This window comes from Salmo salar, chromosome ssa02 (genome assembly GCF_905237065.1).
Source record: "Salmo salar chromosome ssa02, Ssal_v3.1, whole genome shotgun sequence".
In the NCBI taxonomy this organism is placed as follows: Eukaryota; Metazoa; Chordata; class Actinopteri; order Salmoniformes; family Salmonidae; genus Salmo; species Salmo salar.
In genome coordinates, this window is record NC_059443.1 from 85,720,566 (window position 1) to 85,740,602 (window position 20,037).

At 43.6% G+C, this 20,037-nt stretch overlaps 1 protein-coding gene across 1 annotated transcript; it reads right to left on the bottom strand.

The window, feature by feature from the left end:
* Positions 1-1,718: 1,718 nt before the first annotated feature.
* Positions 1,719-19,571, bottom strand: LOC123732470 (gastrula zinc finger protein XlCGF17.1-like). The gene is made up of 3 exons (XM_045711656.1): positions 19,235-19,571; positions 18,274-18,300; positions 1,719-2,498 (listed from the first exon to the last, which is right to left on the bottom strand). Exons 1-3 carry the CDS (start codon positions 19,356-19,358, stop codon positions 1,786-1,788), a joined length of 864 nt encoding a protein of 287 aa, XP_045567612.1. The 5' UTR covers positions 19,359-19,571; the 3' UTR covers positions 1,719-1,785.
* Between the last annotated feature and the right edge of the window lie 466 nt (positions 19,572-20,037).

The following is a 20,037-nucleotide window of genomic DNA, read 5'->3' on the forward strand; positions in this document are numbered from 1 at the left end:
CTCTTAAATAGAACCTGGACCAGCTCAGGTGAAACACCTTCCCACTAACGAGATGGACAAGCCAGCACAGGTGTAACACATACTGACTAACGAGGTGACACCAATCAGTGCGTCCTACGTGCTAACGAGCTATACGTGCTAACGAGCTATAAGTGCCAACGAGCTATACGTGGCAACGAGCTAGACGTGCTAACGAGCTAGACGTGCTAAAGTCCAACCTCAAAACATAAATGGAAAAAACAAAGCCTGTAACTCCTTCCCCCTTATGACAACAAATATATCCTATATTTTTGTTGGACAAGTTTGCTCACCACCAACAGAAAATAACTTGCTGTCAACAATTAAAAACAAGAAAAAACACATTCCTCTAAATAATAATATACATTTTACATTTTAGTCATTTAGCAGACGCTCTTATCCAGAGCAACTTACAGTAGTGAATGCATACATTTCATTTCATGCATTTTGTTTTTTTACTGGCCCCCCGTGGGAATCGAACCCACAACCCTGGCGTTGCAAACACCATGCTCTACCAACTGAGCCACAGGGAAGGCATATATATTTGTTGTTCACACAGGATATCATATATTTGTTCTCCTTTTTCTTTTTATAGAATCCTAACACTCACTAGCTTCTAGAACTCTCATCTTCCTAAAACTCACTAGCTTCTAGAACTCTTGTCCCCTTGGAACGAGCCCAAACAAAAATCTAATCAAATTGTATTAGTCATGTCTGATTTCAAGAGCAAACTCCTGCAATATCTCGATAGGCAGTCCCCAATGTCATGCTCTAGTACATTTGGGTTGGCACATCTGAGAATGATCCCTGATATTCTAAAAGCAGGGCAACAATGTCAATATAATTGTACCCAAAAATTGTCAGTTGGTTGCATAAATAATTATGATTACTAAATGTTACATGAATTGTAAATATGAAATATGAAAAGCAAATGTACACCCCTTTGTTAATATGTATTGGCAATAATTAACTTAATGGTGAGGCATGGAATAATTAAACATGTATCTTTTGTCAGGCTGAATGTTTGAAATATGAGGTGATTTGAGTCATGCTTCTTCAGTAGTGGAATAAAGACAATTAGCATTTGAATGTTGTCAATAAATGCTGGAGTGATGTAGGATTGTTAATAAAATAGATTATAGACCAATTTATTATACTGCGTCCATGTGTATAGGCTGCAAGTACGTTGAAATTAAGTTGTTTTCAAGTCATTGAAAAAACTACCGGAAAATACATCTTCTCAACATTCACTTTCAACCGAACTTATATTGGACGTCAGGCATAGTCTTATTTTCAACGTCTTTTCAATTACATTTTGCTAGGTGGGATAGCGCAATGTAAAAACACAGTTTTAACGTGTCCAAATCAATAACCAATATGCAGAAACAGTTTGGGATATATTGAAAACCTAAACATTTTGAAGTGTTGCATTTTGATTCAAGTGGGTCACCAACGTGGTAAGTGTAACACAACTCTTTTTTTGTTAGTCACTTTTTGTTAAATCACATAAATAGTAACTCTTCCAATTCAGAGCCTGGATTTTCCCCCTGAGGCTAATATCCATATCATGTTGAAATCAATAGAACAGGGGGCAAACGTTTAGGGTTCTACATTGTGACATCATTAAAATACTCCTACTACAATGTTTAAACATTCTACATTGTGACATTATTTCACTGATATCATGAAACAACTCCATGTATTTTCTGATGTTTAGTCAGAGATCTTTTATCAGAGTATCTCTTCCCACATTGATCACAGCAAGGATTATCTCATGTGTGTTCTCTGGTGTATAGTTAGATAGCTAGATCTAGTAAAACTCTTCCCACATGGATCACAGCTAGGAGCTTTCTCTCCTGTGTGTTTTCTCTGGTGTGATACTAGGCTGGTTAGCCAAGCAAATCTTGTCCCACATTGACTACAGCTATATGGTTTCTCTCCTGTATGAGTTCTCTGGTGTTTAGTGAGATTTCTAGATGTAGAAAAACTCTTCCCACATTGATTACAGCTATAAGATTTCTCTCCAGTGTGTGTTTTCTGGTGTAATATCAGGCTGTCTGGCCGAGTGAAAATCTTCCCACATTGAGTACAGCTATATGGTCTCTCTCCTGTATGAGTTCTCTGGTGTATAGTTAGATAGCTAGATGTAGGAAAACTCTTCCCACATTGATTACAGCTATAAGGTTTCTCTCCAGTGTGTATTCTCTGGTGTGATTTCAGGGTTTGTAGCCGAGTAAAACTCTTCCCACATTGATCACAGCCAAAAGATATCTCTCCTTTGTGAATTGTCAGGTGTATTTTAAGTTCTGATGAAGATTTGCAACTTTTCCCACAGTGAGAGCAGTGGTGAGATTTCTTCCCTGTGGGTCTCTGCTGGTGTTTCTTGAGGTTTTCTGATGTGGAGAGACTCTTCTCTGCCTTGTTAGCATCATGATGTTGTTGAAGCTCTCCAGAGGACCCATGATAGTCCCGTCTCTCTCCTGTGTGAACAACAAAGTCAGACAGATGGTTAAAGGCCCACAGCAGAAATCCACAGTAAAAGGTGATGCTCAGAGCGTAGCCATGAAGTTGTACAACAATTGACATCTGTTAAATTATTTGACAATTATCTTAATACAGTCAAGTGAGTAACAATAATCATATTTTCTCTTGTTTTCACATTAGTAGTAACATCAATGATTGTAGGCTAGAAATAAGTTATTAAAGTTGTTGAAATCCTAAGCAGTGTGCCAGACGACTTTTGGTCCCCAATATAGGCCCCTTTCTGTGTTAGCTAAAATTGCGTCACGAGAGCGATGCGCACACAATTTGATTGCAGAAACGCCTTCCTCCTAATGAGGAAACCGATAGTTATGGATGTAGTATATCTGGTAATGAGGAAACCACTAGTTACGGATGTAGTATATCTGGTAATGAGGAAACCACTAGTTGCGGATGTAGTATATCTGGTAATGAGGAAACCACTAGTTGCGGATGTAGTATATCTGGTAATGAGGAAACCACTAGTTGCGGATGTAGTATATCTGGTAATGAGGAAACCACTAGTTACGGATGTAGTATATCTGCTAATGAGGAAACCACTAGTTATGGATGTAGTATATCTGCTAATGAGGAAACCACTAGTTATGGATGTAGTATATCTCAGCGGTCCCCAACCCCCGGCCCGCGGACCGGTACCGGTCCGTGGGTCATTTGGTACTGGGCCGCAGAGAAAGAATAAATAACTTACATTTTTTCCGTTTTATTTATGATCCGTGTCTGAACGATGTTTTATTTTGAAAAATGAACGCGGAGCACAGACACCTTCTCTTATACACAGAAATAAGATGGTTATCCCGAGGAAGATCGCTGGCCAGAGTGTTTGAATTACGAGAGCCGCTGCAGAGATTTCTCTCAGAAAAAAAGTGGCAGCACATTTCAGTGACGAGGAATGGGTCGCAAAACTCGCTTAATTGTGCGACATATTCAACCTGCTCAATGTACTCAATCGGTCACTTCAGGGGAAAATGACAACTGTCTTCAAGTTGGCAGATAAAGTAGCTGCATTTAAAGCCAAACTGGATTTGTGGGGACGGCGCGTGAACAGAGGTATATTTGACATGTTTCAAACATTCGTGGGGATTTTGGAAGAGACTGAGCCCGAGCCTTCATTGTCCCAGCTGGTGCAACGATCACCTGTCTTTGCTTTTAAAAGAGTTTGAGCGCTACTTCCCAACCACAAAAGACCCACGAACTGCCAAGGAATGGATCCGTGACCCATTTGTCAACAAACCAGGTGAATCCAGCATGTCTATGCAAGAAGATCAACTGCTGGAGATCGCAAATGACGGCGGCCTTAAAAGTATGTTCGAGACAACTCTGCCGGTGTTCTGGATTAACGTCACGGCAGAATACCCTGAGATCGCCACAACAGCATTGAAAACCCTGTTGACATTTCTGACATCCTATTTGTGTGAAGCGGGATTTTCTGCAGTGACAGCAACCAAAACAAAATTACGGAGTAGACTGGACATAAGCAACACACTTCGGGTGTCATTGTCTCCATTACCCCTAGATGGGACTGTCTCGTTGCAGAGAAACAAGCTCAGGGCTCACACTGATTTAGCATTATGGTGAGTTTTCATGCACTTTATATTTGTTTTTGTGTTGTATCTTATTTTTAAGGCATGTTTAAACGTTACCATAGCGACCAGAGAGTGTTAGGGGGCAGAGAGGATGTTACTCATGTTATGTTGTTGGTGCGATGTTACGAGGACGCTGCTAATAAAGGTGCATACGAGTACACAGTGGATTCACGTTTATTATTATATTTAAAAAATAGCACAGTTTTTATGCCGGTCGTATCATTTTATTTTGTGTATTTATCCGCCACACCTTAAAGGCCGTGAAAATATTGTCTGACATTAAACCGGTCCGTAGCCCAAAAAAGGTTGGGGACCGCTGGTATATCTGGTAATGAGGAAACCACTAGTTATGGATGTAGTATATCTGGTAATGAGGAAACCACTAGTTATGGATGTAGTATATCTGCATGTGTAACAGGGTTGGTTATGTTTCCACTTGCCTCTAAAGAAATGTGTACTTAATGTTCAAGCATTCGTATTGGTTGGTTCAACTGATGACAATAAGGTGTGTTGTGATTGGCCCCGCTTGCAGATAGGGGGAGATCGCGAACGTCAGGTCTTCCCAGTATGAAAATGTGATGCAAGGGGTAGGTCACGTTCTGAATACTGTTTTAAATGTTATATTTTACAATGTGTACAAGTTTGCTGTACGTTACGGATTTATACATGTGTGGGTATATGGTACCTGTTAGGGATTGAGGGGCTTTCTGGAATGTGCTTTGGCATATGATTGCTGTAGATAAGTGTTAGCTAGCATACATCGTTGTAATGGTCACATAAACCCACTGCTAACACAGTTGTCTTCATGCTACAGCTTTTGCCATCGACAGCCATCAGTATCATTAAGCCCTGCACAACTACCGTGCTGTTTCTCATTTAACAACAGGTATTTACACATGTTATATTTTGTATTGTATTTTTGTATTTTGTGACCCAGTATGAAAATGTGATGCAAGGGCTTTTGCCATCGACAGCCATCAGTATCATTAAGCCCTGCACAACTACCGTGCTGTTTCTCATTTAACAACAGAAATAAATGATGCTCAACTGGGACCACTGGCTGATGTGATTTATTAGGAAAAAAACACAACGCAAGGAGAGTACGCTATACATCTGTTACACATGGAGCAACAATGATGAGCGAAGATTTTAGTTTTTCACAATGTATTCTGAATATTACAGCGCACTATCAGCGCAAGATCAGGAGTGCTACTCAAGGAAACTCACATTAAGTTCTGTGTCTATTCACTAATTCACCACCGTGGGGGAAAACTCAGGGGAGTTCTCATAGGCTGACAGCAAAAATAGCCTCCATTTACAGGTTGCTTATGAGTGTATTTCACACTACTTTTGGATTATAATGGTAAGGCTTGTTTGAATGTCCTGATTAATATGTTTGTGTTATTGTCGTAAATCAATATGTGTTTAAAAAATTGGCCCATAACTTCACCTAACAACAACATAGACCTACTGTAGGACCCATAACTTCACCCAACAACAACATAGACCTACTGTAGGACCCATAACTTCACCTAACAATAACAGACCTACTGTAGGACCCATAACTTCACCTAACAACAACATAGACCTAGGACTATAAATCATTTAATATTTCAGGTGAAACATGGAAACTAAAATGTCTTTGTCATGACATTTCATAACCTGATCACCAGATCATTTTGTGAATAATCCCACTAGGCTACTCTGTAATGGGTTGTCATTCTAAATGTCCTGAATCAAGCAGACAATAACACATTATAAACATACATTTGTTAGGGATGTTGGATCCAACGTGGAGCACGGCATAACGGTCTTAACCAGAGTAAAGAATGAAGAAGCACTTTGGTTGTTGTTGCATGTCGTGATGTTTGTCATGTGACAGTCATTCAAAAATGATTTCCTGGATCAGCTGATGATAGTTGAACATGTGACTAACTAAACAGCTACAGTATTAAGTATTATGTGTAATTATTGAAGAACCGCGTTAATGACAGTATCCATTTGGGTGTTGTCAATAAAGTTAAGGTGACTCTCGGTTAGAACAAAGGATTTAGCAAACTCTGAAATGATTTAGGATTTCTGTGCCCATGAAAACTGTTAACCCTGCGTAACATAAGGAGACACTAAATGTTACGTAGTTAGAGTGCATTTCAGAGATCTGAATACAAAAAAAACTGTCCCACAACAAGATCCAGTATTTAAGTTTAAGTTCATCATATGACAAGCTTAATGTTATGACTACTGTTCCCTGAAGGAGGGAAACTAGGTACAACATACTATTATATCCACACGTTATGAATATAACTACTGTTCCCTGAAGGAGGGAAACTAGGTACAACATACTATTAAATCCACACATTATGACTATAACTACTGTTCCCTGAAGGAGGGAAACTAGGTACAACATACTACTAAATCCACACCTCGCTGGCGTTAGGCTCGGAATTATTCCTTCAATTTAATATGCTCTTCACCGACACCCAGGAACGGGTGGGGCCAATCAGGTGTTGTACATCTTTTCCCTCCTTCAGAGTAGAACACCTGTTTAGGAGAGGTGCGGCTAGCAGAGTAGAACACCTGTTTAGGAGAGGTGCTGGCTAGCAGAGTAGAACACCAGTTTAGGAGAGGTGCGGCTAGCAGAGTAGAACACCTGTTTAGGAGAGGTGCTGGCTAGCAGAGTAGAACACCTGTTTAGGAGAGGTGCTGTCCAGCGGAGTAGAACACCTGTTTAGGAGAGGTGCTGGCTAGCGGAGTAGAACACTTGAAAAAGATGAGTCTCACACTCTCGAATCAAAAGATTTCATTGGCCTTTTCAGGTGTGATTTTAGATCCTTCAACCGAAGTCACGACTCCCCATAGTATGTTGTACCAAAGTTGACTGACCCTTAAGGGAACTACACTGCCATAAATACAAGGAAAGTCAAGTAGTGTTTTATTTAAAAAATATATATACAAATCCGGCAAGGAACCAACTTTGAGAAGGGTTTAAAACAAAGGTTTCAAACAATTCATAAATGTTATTGAATATAGGTATGTTTCGCCTTTAATGTAATGGCATTGAAAAAAGGCGAATAGCTGTGTTTGAATACCATTTACTTTACATTTACGTCATTTAGCAGACGCTCTTATCCAGAGCGACTTACAAATTGGTGCATTCACCTTATGATATCCAGTGGAACAACCACTTTACAATAGTACATCTATATCTTCTTGGGGGGGGGGGGGGGTTAGAAGGATTACTTAATCCTATCCTAGGTATTTCTTAAAGAGGTGGGGTTTCAGGTGTCTCCGGAAGGTGGTGATTGACTCCGCTGTCCTGGCATCGTGAGGGAGCTTGTTCCACCATTGGGGTGCCAGAGCAGCGAACAGTTTTGACTGGGCTGAGCGGGAACTGTGCTTCCGCAGAGGTAGGGAGGCGAGCAGGCCAGAGGTGGATGAACGCAGTGCCCTTCTTTGGGTGTAGGGACTGATCAGAGCCTGAAGGTACGGAGGTGCCGTTCCCCTCACAGCTCCGTAGGCAAGGACCATGGTCTTGTAGCAGATGCGAGCTTCCACTGGAAGCCAGTGGAGTGTGCGGAGGAGCAGGGTGACGTGAGAAAACTTGGGAAGGTTGAACACCAGACGGGCTGCGGCGTTCTGGATGAGTTGTAGGGGTTTGATGGCACAGGCAGGGAGCCCCGCCAACAACGAGTTGCAGTAATCCAGACGGGAGATGACAAGTGCCTGGATTAGGACCTGCGCCGCTTCCTGTGTGAGGCAGGGTCGTACTCTGCGAATGTTGTAGAGCATGAACCTACAGGATCGGGTCACCGCCTTGATGTTAGCGGAGAACGACAGGGTGTTGTCCAGGGTCACGCCAAGGCTCTTAGCACTCTGGGAGGAGGACACAATGGTGTTGTCAACCGTGATGGCGAGATCATGGAACGGGCAGTCCTTCCCCGGGAGGAAGAGCAGCTCCGTCTTGCCGAGGTTCAGCTTGAGGTGGTGATCCGTCATCCACACTGATATGTCTGCCAGACATGCAGAGATGCGATTCGCCACCTGGTTATCAGAAGGGGGAAAGGAGAAGATTAATTGTGTGTCATCTGCGTAGCAATGATAGGAGAGACCATGTGAGGATATGACAGAGCCAAGTGACTTGGTGTATAGCGAGAATAGGAGAGGGCCTAGAACTGAGCCATGGGGGACACCAGTGGTGAGAGCACGTGGTGCGGAGACGGATTCTCGCCATGCCACCTGGTAGGCGCGACCTGTCAGGTAGGACGCAATCCAAGAGTGAGCCGCGCCGGAGATGCCCAACTCGGAGAGGGTGGAGAGGAGGATCTGATGGTTCACAGTATCAAAGGCAGCAGATAGGTCTAGAAGGATGAGAGCAGAGGAGAGAGAGTTAGCTTTAGCAGTGCGGAGAGCCTCCGTGACACAGAGAAGAGCAGTCTCAGTTGAATGACCAGTCTTGAAACCTGACTGATTTGGATCAAGAAGGTCATTCTGAGAGAGATAGCAAGAGAGCTGGCCAAAGGACGGCACGCTCAAGAGTTTTGGAGAGGAAAGAAAGAAGGGATACTGGTCTGTAGTTGTTGACATCGGAGGGATCGAGTGTAGGTTTTTTGAGAAGGGGTGCAACTCTCGCTCTCTTGAAGACGGAAGGGACGTAGCCAGCGGTCAAGGATGAGTTGATGAGCGAGGTGAGGTAAGGGAGAAGGTCTCCGGAAATGGTCTGGAGAAGAGAGGAGGGGATAGGGTCAAGCGGGCAGGTTGTTGGGCGGCCGGCCGTCACAAGTCGCAAGATTTCATCTGGAGAGAGATGGGAGAAAGAGGTCAAAGCATAGGGTAGGGCAATGTGAGCAGGACCAGCGGTGTCGTTTGACTTAACAAACGAGGATCGGATGTCGTCAACCTTCTTTTCAAAATGGTTGACAAAGTCGATACGCAGAGAGGGAGGAGGGGGGAGGAGGATTCAGGAGGGAGGAGAGGTGGCAAAGAGCTTCCTAGGGTTAAAGGCAGATGCTTGGAATTTAGAGTGGTAGAAAGTGGCTTTAGCAGCAGAAACAGAGGAAGAAAATGTGGAGAGGAGAGAGTGAAAAGATGCCAGGTCCGCAGGGAGGCTAGTTTTCCTCCATTTCCGCTCGGCTGCCCGGAGCCCTGTTCTGTGAGCTCGCAATGAGTCGTCAAGTCACGGAGTAGGAGGGGAGGACCGAGCCGGCCGGGAGGATAGGGGACATAGAGAGTCAAAGGATGCAGAAAGGGAGGAGAGGAGGGTTGAGGAGGCAGAATCAGGAGATTGGTTGGAGAAGGATTGAGCAGAGGGAAGAGATGATAGGATGGAAGAGGAGAGAGTAGCAGGAAAGAGAGAGCGAAGGTTGTGACGGCGCAATACCATCTGAGTAGGGGCAGAGTGAGTAGTGTTGGAAGAAAGCGTTATAAGGTTGTGGTCGGAGACTTGGAGGGGAGTTGCAGTGAGATTAGTTGAAGAACAGCATCTAGTAAAGATGAGGTCAAGCGTATTGCCTGCCTTGTGAGTGGGGGGGACGGTGAGAGGGTGAGGCCAAAAGAGGAGAGGAGTGGAAAGAAGGGGGCAGAGAGAAATGAGTCAAAGGTAGACGTAGGGAGGTTAAAGTCACCCAGAATTGTGAGGGGTGAGCCATCCTCAGGAAAGGAACTTATCAAGGCGTCAAGCTCATTGATGAACTCTCCAGGGGAACCTGGAGGGCGATAAATGATAAGGATGTTAATGAATGGGCTAGTGATTGTGACAGCATGGAATTCAAAGGAGGCGATAGACAGCTGGGTCAGGGGAGAAAGAGAGAATGTCCACTTGGGAGAGATGAGGATTCCAGTCCCACCAGCCCGCTGACCAGATGCTCTCGGGGTATGCGAGAACACGTGGTCAGACGAGGAGAGAGCAGTAGGAGTAGCAGTGTTTTCTGTGGTAATCCATGTTTCCGTCAGTGCCAAGAAGTCGAGGGACTGGAGGGTAGCATAGGCTGAGATGAACTCTGCCTTGTTGGCCGCAGACCGGCAGTTCCAGAGGCTGCCGGAGACCTGGAACTCCACGTGGGTCGTGCGTGCTGGGACCACCAGGTTAGAGTGGCAGCGGCCATGCGGTGTGAAGCGTTTGTGTGGCCTGTGCAGATAGGAGAGAACAGGGATAGACAGACACATAGTTGACAGGCTAGCGGAGAGGCTACGCTAATGCAAAGGAGATTGGAATGAAAATTAACTAAACAACTGGGGAAGCGAGAGAGCAGGGCCTCCCTCACTAACCATTCGCTGAAACACTCAAATATAACTATTCCAACTTCCACTTAGAAATTATAATTGATAAACTACAATGGTTCAATGTTTCCAGGAATAGGCTCAAACTTAGTTTATTCAGCTAGATAACTTGGTACAGTATTCTTCCGTGAAACCCACCCAGTGCACCGTGTCTTATGACGCCGTAGCTAACTAGCATGCTAGCATCCAATAACACACGGTTAGCACCAATACTTGGTTACAACAAACTACCAATGGATCATTCGTGTCCCTGTCTAGTTCCTTTCATAACGCAGAAGTAATTAAACGTTGGCTAGCTAACACAAAGTCAGTCCTGCTAGCTACACAAGTGGACTACACAACTCGAAAGCTTACGTTGCAAAAATCTTATTGACTAAAAATGATACAGTACTGCTAGCTGGTAGAGTTGGCTAGCTAGCAGTGGCTGCGTTTACCTTTATCTTTGATACAAAGACAACTATGTAGCTAGCTAACGTTACATTAATCAAATCGTTCCGTTGTAATGTAAGGAATGTAAGGAAATGTAATATTACCCGCGGAGCGAAGTACAGCACGACTACTCACTCCAGCAATACCCATACTAACATACTGTATACTACATACTTAATGAGTGTATACAATTAGTTCATTTTATTTATTAGTTCATTTTAGTATACTGTACACTACATACTTAATGAGTATATACTACCTACTATTAGTTAATTGTAGTAAACTGTAACTACATACATCATGAGTATATTCCTACATACTATTAGTTAATTGTTGTAAACTGTAACCGAACCGTTTCCTTTCAGTTGAGCCCTCTTCTCCTGTCTTCCGGAAGTTTATGCTGTTGCTATGCAACCCCTTGTTAGCTAGTTAGCATAACACATTACTAGTTAGACATTTTACGACTTCGGGTGTGTTTTTTAATTCAATCTTGAATATCAGAGTGCTTCATAAATTCAGTTAGGCAGTTTTCATGCTAACCAGAGTGACTAACTGTGCTGCTGGAAAACATTTAAATTACTCTTTTTGTTGGCCTACGTTTACTGACACCTGGACATATTCAACGGGTGTTGAGCGCTAGTAAATTCATTATTCTGCTCTCTGGTAATCAGACGAGTGCGCTCTGAAGTCGGAGTAGATAGCCAGAGTGAATTTATGAAAGCACCCGAATGTCCATTGAGAAAGCACAACGACTATACCATTTAGCTAAGCTAAGAATGACGGGAATAATCAAGTCAATAAACGTTGGGTAGTTAGTTAGATAGAATATAGTTAATATACTGGCAAGTTTGATGTATAAGTAGCCAACTAACGTTACGTAGCTAGATAACAAATTGTCAGCCAAAATATCGTGTAAGGTATCTTATTTGAAAAGTCATTACTTTATTACATTGCTCAAAATTTTCTTAACATTTGTCATGATTAGTTATAACGAATTTGTATCGGCTCTCGTTGGACTTCGGCTGAATATTTTCCGACATTTTCTTCCAATCTGAAAACAATGTCAAGCCACGCCCATTTCCTGAAGAATTGCATTATGGGCCCTAACGTACTGCGTGTTTACGTCATATTTTGGTGAATTTAGTACGAGATCCGGGAACTTTTGGCACACTAACTATATCATACTATTACCAATAAGCATACTATATACTCAATTAACATCACAAATAGTACAGTTAGTATGAGTATTCTAACACAGCTAATGACTTATCAACAACTCTAACATTTTGACCCCAACAGGAAATTTTCACTGGCAGTTATAGAAAGACCCATTTACTATATAACCATTGATTCTTGAAGAATATAACTTATAAATGCCTCAAATGTTTAAACTGTATTACCCCATCAGAAACCAAAACATAAGCTTGAAAAACGCCACTGTTTGTAAACAAGCACTGTATAGCCTTGAAATCTTGTTTAAAACAATCATTTTGACCTTATGGATGGCCAGCTCTTGTATTCATAGTGTAGTGCAACTGTCAAGTCAACACCTTATAACTGTTACGCCAAGATGTCTGAACTTCTTGATGAGGTCGCTAGGTTTTGGGTTATGTTTGCTACAAAATGACTAAATGTAAAATAGCTTTCTCTATGAATTTGAGAGTGGTTACATTTCTCCAGCCCCCATCCCTCAACTGTTTACCAAACCAAGTCTCAGGGCTGACTATGTTTTGCTATTTAAATCCTAGGTTACCCCTATAAAATAGCCACACATCTGTTACGGAGTCTAGTTGATAGGTAATCGACTAGCCGGACTGTTCCTGGGACTCCGCGTGTAGGGATTTGTACAATGCATGAACAAGGCTATTGAACTAGACATTGGTGTCTGTCTTTATTACTTTATCCAATATATCATACCGAAACATGGTATCAGAAGTGGCTCGAAAACCATACGTTTGTTATTTTTGTAGCTAAGTACAGTATAGGCGCGGTTACGTTCCATATGCGAACACACGCCGATTCCTACTCACAACACTGATCAACTAGTTGTTAGCTGGTTAGCTAGCATCACTACCTACCTCGATGACTGAAGGCAAAGAGATCTCCTATTCCATCGCTATGGCAGCGAACATTCCGCCACCTAATCCCATGGTTCTCACAGGGGACTGGAATACTAATTGGGACAATTTCAGGGATGAATTCGAGGACTATGCGCTGGCGACCGGTCTACATGAGAAACCCAACGAGGTACAAGCGGCAACTCTGAGGAGTTTAATGGGCAGCGAATGCAGGCATATCTACCGGCACAATCTCACCCTCACAGCGCGACAACAGTGTGATGCAAAGGCTATATTGGATGCATTGGAGAATTACTTCAAACCCGCCAGAAACGTAATTTACGAGCGGTTCGTTTTCGGAAGCTGCAAACAGGAAGAGGGTGAGTCAGTACACAACTTTGTAACCCGTTTGAGAGAAAAATCCGCCACTTGTGAATACGGGGGATTGAAAGATGAATTGATTCGTGACAAAATAGTACTGGGAATTGCAAATGAGGATACACGCCGGCGTCTACTGAGAGAGAGAGGCTTAACATTAGTAACTGCCATCGAAATGTGCGGCACTGCTGAAGTCACTGACATGAGAATGAGAGCAATGGAAATCGAAACCCCACGCTCCGACGTTGACACTGTTCACGCTGTTGCTAGGCAGACATTCAGGCAAAACCAATCAAGGCAGAGTAATTCACCACGAACGGTGAACACAGAGAGCCCAGTAGCATGTAAATACTGTGGGAATACGCACACACGTGGCAAAGAGCACTGCCCTGCCTATGGAAAACCATGCAGAGCTTGTGGAACTAATAATCACTTTGCAAAAGTGTGTCTCAAAAGCAAAAGAAGGGTGAGTGAGGGCAAGATTCACTGTGTTGATGATGTCACTCAATGTTCAGAGCTGAACAGTGAAAGTGACATTTACATGCATGAATCCATTGGGGCTGTACACTCAAGAGGGAAGAAATGGTTTGTGACACTACGATTACACAACAAGCAACAACAATGTCAACTGGATTCCGGTGCTACATGCAACATAATGAGCTACAAAGACAAACTCAATCTGGCACCTGACACACATCTATTGCCCAGCGATACTAGACTAAAGCTGTACTCAGGAGAGCTAATGAGCTCTATGGGCACCTTTGAGACCGAATGTGTTATTCGGGGACGCAAACACAAGCTGGAGTTTGAGATTGTGAAAACCAGTCAACATCCTCTCCTCTCAGGCTCTACATGCGAACGCCTGGGACTGATGCAGTTCACTGTACCAAATGACCTGCACATTGTGGATCATGTCCAGCATGGACCCCTGTCCAAAGAACAACTACTCAGCAGATATGACGATGTATTCAACATGCCCGTTGAATCAGTGCCTGGTGAGGTACACTTTGAAGTGGATGAGAGCATCACTCCAGTCCAGTGTGCTCCTCGCAATGTGCCCATTGCAATGAAAGTGGCTGTGAAGGCCCAGCTGGACAAGTATGAGGCCGATGGCCACATGACATCTGTGACCGAACCAACTGACTGGATCAGCAATATGGTCATAGTGAAAAAACCAGAGAAGCTGAGGGTCTGCATCGACCCAAAGCATCTGAACCAAGCATTGAAACGATCCCACTACATCATGCCGACACTAGAGGATGTCCTCTACAAGCTTCCCAAGGCCAGGATTTTCACCTTGGTGGATGCTCGAGATGCATTCCTTCAATGCAAGCTGGACGAAGAAAGCAGCTTCATGACTACCTTCTGGACCCCCTGGGGTCGGAAACGCTGGCTCAAGCTCCCGTTTGGTGTCTCAGTGGCACCTGAGGTATACCAACGCAAGCAGCACGAGTTACTGGCTGGGCTCAAGAGCATTGAACCCATCGCCGATGATGTCCTGATCGTAGGCTGTGGTGACACAGACGAAGAAGCAGAACGCGACCACGATGTGAAGCTCCTGGCACTGATGGAGCGCTGTCGATCAGTTAAGCTTCGTCTTGGCCTGAAGAAGCTACAGTTCAAGGTGAAAGACGTCCACTTCCATGGCCACATTCTCTCGGCAAAAGGCCTGAAGCCGGACCCAGACAAGGTCCGAGCGATCCTCGACATGCCAAACCCATCTGATGCAAAAGGAGTACAGCGTCTCATCGGTTTTGCAAACTATCTTGCAAAGTTCATGCCACACCTATCAGCAGTCTGTGAGCCTCTGCGCCGGTTGCTGGACAAAGACACACCATGGCACTGGTTACCCAAGCACGAGGCTGCGGTGCAGGAGATGAAATCTCTGGCTTCATCCATGCCAGTGTTGCGCTACTACGACGTCACGAAGCCTGTCACAATCCAGAGTGACTCCAGCCAAAGGGGACTTGGATGCTGCCTTATGCAGGAAGGCCAGCCCGTTGCGTTTGCCTTGAGAGCGCTCACCCCCACCGAACAGAACTATGCACAAATTGAGAAAGAGTGCCTCAGCATCGTCTTCTCCTGCCAGCGATTCCATCACTACTTATATGGTCGAGAGCTGGTCACCGCTGAAACTGACCACAAACCACTCATTGCCATATTCAGAAAACCTCTCCTCAACGCGCCCAAGAGGCTTCAAAGCATGCTCCTGACTCTGCAAAACTACAGCCTGAAGGTCATTTACAAGCCAGGACCAGAGATGTACATCAGCGACACACTGAGCAGGGCAACGGCACAATGTACAGGCAGAGGCACTGCCTATCAGCGGCAGGCCATCTGTTCGCTACAGCAGGAACAACAAGATGTTCAACAGATCAATCAGGCAGACTACTTAAACGTCACAGATCACCGCCTAGCCCAGATCAGGCAACACACTGACAAGGACGAACACCTACAATCACTGAAGTCCATGGCTCTCGCAGGTTGGCCATACCTGAAAGAGGAGACACCTTTCACAGTGAGAGAATACTGGACCTTTCGAGATGAGATCAGTGTGCAAAATGGCGTCTTGTTCAGAGGTCAGAAGGTCATTATTCCCAAATCACTACGTCCAGAGATGCTTACCCGCATACACTCCAGTCACGTTGGAGGTGACGCATGCTACCGCCAGGCTCGTGAAACATTATACTGGCCAAACGTGCAAGCATAAATTAAAGACTTTGTCAGCAACTGTACCACGTGCAACGAGTACGCTCATGAACAGCAAAAGGAAACCATGATGTCACACGAACTGCCCACAAGGGCCTGGCAAATCGTCAGCATGGACTTATTCAGCCACAGACAAAAGGACTATCTTCTCATTGTGGATCACTACTCTGACTTTTGGGAAATTGAACTGCTCCCTGACTTGTCTGCAGAGACGGTCATAAAGCGCTGCAAGGCGCAGTTTGCCAGGCAAGGTCAGCCTGACAAGGTAATCACGGACAATGGCCCTCAATTCACTGCACAGTTCAAGCGTTTCGCCTCAGAATGGGAGTTTGACCATGTAACCTCCTCTCCAAGACACCCAAAAGCAAATGGCAAGGCAGAGTCAGCTGTCAAGATTGCAAAAAACCTGTTAAGCAGGGCCGCGCGCGACAGCAACGACCCATGGAAAGCGATCTTACAGTGGAGGAACACACCCACCGAAAACATGGACAGCAGCCCAGCACAACGCCTTCTGTCCAGACGTCTGAAGACTACCATCCCCGTAGCTAACAAGCTACTTGAGCCCTGCGTCATGGTTGGCGTCACGGACAAACTGCGTCGCAGAAAGCAGCTCGCTAAGTGCTTCTACGACCGGACTGCTCGAGACCTACCAGAACTGGAGGTGGGTGAAACGATAACCTCTATGGGCTAGGTGGGACGCTAGCGTGCCACCCGTGGTGCACTCCATCAACAGCAGGTGCATTTCAAGAGCGGCAAATTTGAATCCAAATAAATGTCAAAATTCAAATTTTTCAAACATACAACTATTTTACACCCTTTGAAAGATAAACATCTCCTTAATCTAACCACGTTTTACGATTTCAAAAAGGTTTTACCGCGAAAGCATAAATTTAGAGTATGTTAGGACAGTACATTTACAACAGTTGTGTGTAATGTTTTGTCAATTCAAAGACAGGGTCACCAAAACCATAAAACCAGCTAAAATGATGCACTAACCTTTTACAATCTCCATCAGATGACACTCCTAGGACATTATGTTAGACAATGCATGCATTTTTAGTTCTATCAAGTTCATATTTATATCCAAAAACAGCGTTTTACTATGGCATTGATGTTGAGGAAATCGTTTCCCTCCAATAACCGGCAGTCAAGTCAGCGTCACAAATTAAATAATTAAAATTAGAAAACATTGGTAAAATATTATATTGTCATTTAAAGAATTATAGATTTACATCTCTTGAACGCAATCAACTTGCCAGATTTAAAAATAACCTTACTGGGAAATTACACTTTGCAATAATCTGAGCACTGCGCCCAGAAAAATACGCGTTGCGATACAGACTAGACGTCATGTTGGGGAGATCTAAAATCGAAAATACTATGTAAATAATCCATTACCTTTGATTCTCTTCATCAGATGTCACTTCCAGGTATCACAGGTCCATAACGAATGTAGTTTTGTTCAAAAAAGCTCATCATTTATGTCCAAAAATCTCCGTCTTGTTAGCACATGATCTAAGCCAGCCGGACTTCTCGTCATGAACGAGGGGAAAAATATATTTACGTTCGTTCAAACATGTCAAACGTTGTATAGCATAAATCATTAGGGCCTTTTTAACCAGAACATGAATAATATTCAAGGTGGACGAATGCATACTCTTTTATAACGTATTGGAACGAGGGTACCCAACATGAACTCGCACGCCAGGTGTCTAATGGGCCATCATCGTTCCATGGCTCTTGTTCGGTCAGATCTCCCTCCAGAAGACTCAAAACACTTTGTAAAGGCTGGTGACATCTAGTGGAAGCAATAGGAAGTGCCAAAATATTCCTCAGCCCCTGTGTTTTTCAATGGGATAGGTTTAAAGGTAATACAACACATCAGGTATCCACTTCCTGTCAGAAAATGTCTCAGGGTTTTGCCTGCCAAATGAGTTCTGTTATACTCACAGACACCATTCAAACAGTTTTAGAAAATTTAGGGTGTTTTCTATCCATATGTAATAAGTATATGCATATTCTAGTTACTGGGTAGGAGTGGTAACCAGATTAAATCGGGTATGTTTTTTTATCCAGCCGTGTCAATACTGCCCCCTAGCCCTAACAGGATAAGGATGAAACCGCTGCCGGGAGACCACACAGGACTTTGGAGGCTGGGCACGTGCCTACAGAGAGTTGCACCACGCTCTTACCTGGTGGATGTTGGTGGCTCCCTCTATCGTCGCAATCGGGTGGATCTGCGCGTAGCAGAGCGGACAAACCAGAACACGCCATACACTCACCTAGATGAGCTGGATCACAGTCCAGGCCTAAGGGTAAGAGGTGCAGAATTGAGACATGAGCCAACTGAAGGTGAGGCTTCTACCCCACCAAGCTCTCCAGCTCGTGTCCCTAATACTACCCCTGTCAGAGCCAATACTTACTCACGGGTGGGTCGGCTGTGCAAGCCACCGGACAGGCTTACTCTGTAAGCAAGAGACTGTGTTAACTTGTCCTCCTGTTTATAAAAATAAACATTAAAAAAATAAATAAAAATAAAAGAAAATAAAGAAAAAAGAATTTAAAAAGAAAGGAAGATGACAACTGAAGTAATTGTTATGACTTGATTGTTAAGAATTTAATGTTATGCTGTTATGTTTGCACTTTCTATTGAAAAGGATGATGTTACGGAGTCTAGTTGATAGGTAATCGACTAGCCGGACTGTTCCCGGGACTCCGCGTGTAGGGATTTGTACAATGCATGAACAAGGCTATTGAACTAGACATTGGTGTCTGTCTTTATTACTTTATCCAATATATCATACCGAAACAACATCTATCAACCAATCAGCAGTTCAAACAATAACAAAGCTGTCATTCCACCACTAGTTTGGTGATAAGATGATGATGGGGCTGGAGAAATGTAACTACTCTCAAATTCATAGACGGACCTACGGATGCAAGGACTGACCATCCATGATATCAACATAGTTTTAACCATGTTGAGTGTTTACAGTGTTTGTTTATCATTTAAATTGTTTCTAAACATTGGAGTAAAAAAAGCTTATTTTCGGGTTCTGATGGGGTACAACAGTTGAACTAAGCTCATGAGGCATGTGTTATATTCTTCAAGAATCAATGGTTATAAATAAATAATTTTAAAAGTCTAAATATGGATGAAGCTATTGCATATTTCCCCTTTAACACCAAACATCAGTTCAACAACTGCAGAGTTTGTGCCTCTGTTTTTAAGACAGTACTTACTAGTGTTAATCAGGGCCCGTTTATCGTTAGAACCATTGGATGCCTTAACATGCCTTTGGGAAACCGAGCCCAGATATACAGTTTCATCCTCTTCATCTTCGTCTTCTTCCAATGTGACAGTCATCTCCCCCTCCTCTTTCACTTCCTCTTCTTTAACAGTAACATCCTCTTCCTCTTTCACTCTGAACGCGTCTTCCTCTTCTTTAACTGTAACTTCTTTCTCTTCTTTCAAGGTAACAGCCTCACCCTCTACTTGTTTTTGTATTGTGACAGCCTCCTCTTCCTCTTTCACGACAACGTTCAGCCACAGACCCTCTTTCTCCGTCCAGTAGACCTCTTCTTTAGCAGGAGGAGAGTAGTTTAGTGAGCTCATGGTCAGGGATGTTAGCTAGCTAAGCTAATGCTAACTTAACCAGCCCGCTAGCTGACTAATAACAACACTGTAAATATGAAATTAAAACGGATAACTAACTAGACGACAGAAGTGGGTTTAAAACACATTGGCTAATATACACTAAAGTGTCTAAAGAGCTTTATTGGTCGGCTATTTTGGCTAGCAAGCTACCGAGGTGTCTGACTCACTGTTGCCGCTGTTGAAAGAAGCGTCCCGTCCACTAGAATATACGTCACACCAACAGCATTGCCTTAAATTCCTACACCGCCATCTGTTGATTGGAGTGGGTATCGCAGCTAAGTAAAATGTATATTTTATTTTCAGACAAAAAGTTAAAGGTAGTGTAGTATGATCTAAAACATGGGGTTCTAGGGGTTCAACGAGGTTCAAGCTCCAGCCTGTTTATTAA